This window comes from Aplysia californica, unplaced genomic scaffold (genome assembly GCF_000002075.1).
Source record: "Aplysia californica isolate F4 #8 unplaced genomic scaffold, AplCal3.0 scaffold00181, whole genome shotgun sequence".
In the NCBI taxonomy this organism is placed as follows: domain Eukaryota; kingdom Metazoa; phylum Mollusca; class Gastropoda; order Aplysiida; family Aplysiidae; genus Aplysia; species Aplysia californica.
The window spans coordinates 669,585-670,897 of record NW_004797451.1 but is presented as its reverse complement, the minus strand read 5'-3'; the positions used below and the strand labels follow the sequence as shown (position 1 = coordinate 670,897).

The 1,313-nt window shown below is 38.1% G+C and overlaps 1 protein-coding gene across 1 annotated transcript in view; it reads left to right on the top strand.

Moving 5' to 3' along the window:
* LOC101851948 (sialin) overlaps positions 1-1,313 on the top strand; it is a gene marked incomplete at its 3' end in the record, with an annotated part of 30,388 nt that overhangs the window by 12,140 nt on the left and 16,935 nt on the right. Inside the window, 1 exon segment of the mRNA XM_013082555.1 lies at positions 305-408. Coding sequence (XP_012938009.1) covers positions 305-408 — 104 coding nt within the window.

The following is a 1,313-nucleotide window of genomic DNA, read 5'->3' as shown; positions in this document are numbered from 1 at the left end:
GAGGGGGGGGGTTGGAGGAGAAAGAGGAGGAGGAGGAGGAGGAAAGAAACAAGGAAACAAAGAAACAAAGAAAAGGAGAAAAATAAGAAAGAGAAGAAAAAGAAAGAAGAAGAAGATAGTATGGTACTTCTTACCCCATACTCCTCACCCACCACCAAAAAATAATCACCCAACCCGTTTCCATCACTTCCGATTATTTTTCTCGATCCACTAAGTCAAGGCATCTTTGGTCAAGGGCAACTCTCAAACACATTTTCTACTTAACTGATTAAGGCAATGACATCATGTGGTCTTCTCTCCGCAGGACACGGAATTTCACTGGAGCAAAGCACTGACCGGACTTATCCTTGGTTCTTTTTTCTGGGGATACCTCGTCTTCCAGATACCTGGAGGCCGGCTCAGTGAAACGTACGTCATCGCTTGCGACGCTTGTTTTGTTTTTTTGTTGGTTGGTTAGTTTGTTTGGTTGTCTGTTTATTGTTTTGTTTATTTGCCTGCCTGTGTATTAATGTTTGTTATTTGTTTATTTGTTTATCTGTTTGTTAATTTGTTTATTTATGAAAGAAATACAAAACAAAAAGATTTTGGAAAGGAGGAGATGACGATAAAGAGAGCAACTAAAAAAGCAGCAGCAACATTGGCTATTGCTTTATCATCCTCATCATCATCGTCGACAACAACAGCAACCACAACAATAACAACAACAACAACAACAACAACATCAACAACATCAACAACAACAACAACAACAACAACAACAACAACAACAACAACAACAACAATAATAACAACAACAATAACAACAACGTAGGCTCGATCACAGAGTGGAGAAGATTTATATCGAGTATCTTTGTATACGTCTTCTGGGCTGTTGTATCACTCTCAGTTCGAATTTTTCCGATGGGCAAGATCAAAACAGCCTGCTCCCTTTAATTTGTATTTGGTTTTTGTTTGTTTGTCTGTTAAATGAATTTCTTTCTTTTGATGGTGATTTTATTTTACAAGAAGAAGCATCATTACCGCGAGTTCCCCAGGGAAATTAAAAAACAAGGGAGGTAACAATAATAATGATAGACACTTTAGCGTTTTAGTAATGCCTTCCCTTCCATAAAAGCAGTCATTTATTTTTATACCACTGCGTTCTCGATTGCAGGAATGCTTTGGAAGGCTTCCATAAGTTTTTACTCGAGCTTGGGATGCTGGACATTTCAAAATCCTCCCCCAAACCTCGAAAAAACAAAACAACGACAATAAGTAACAGCGTATAGGCAACAATATGAAAAAATAACTATACTTAACGTTCCCTACCCGTA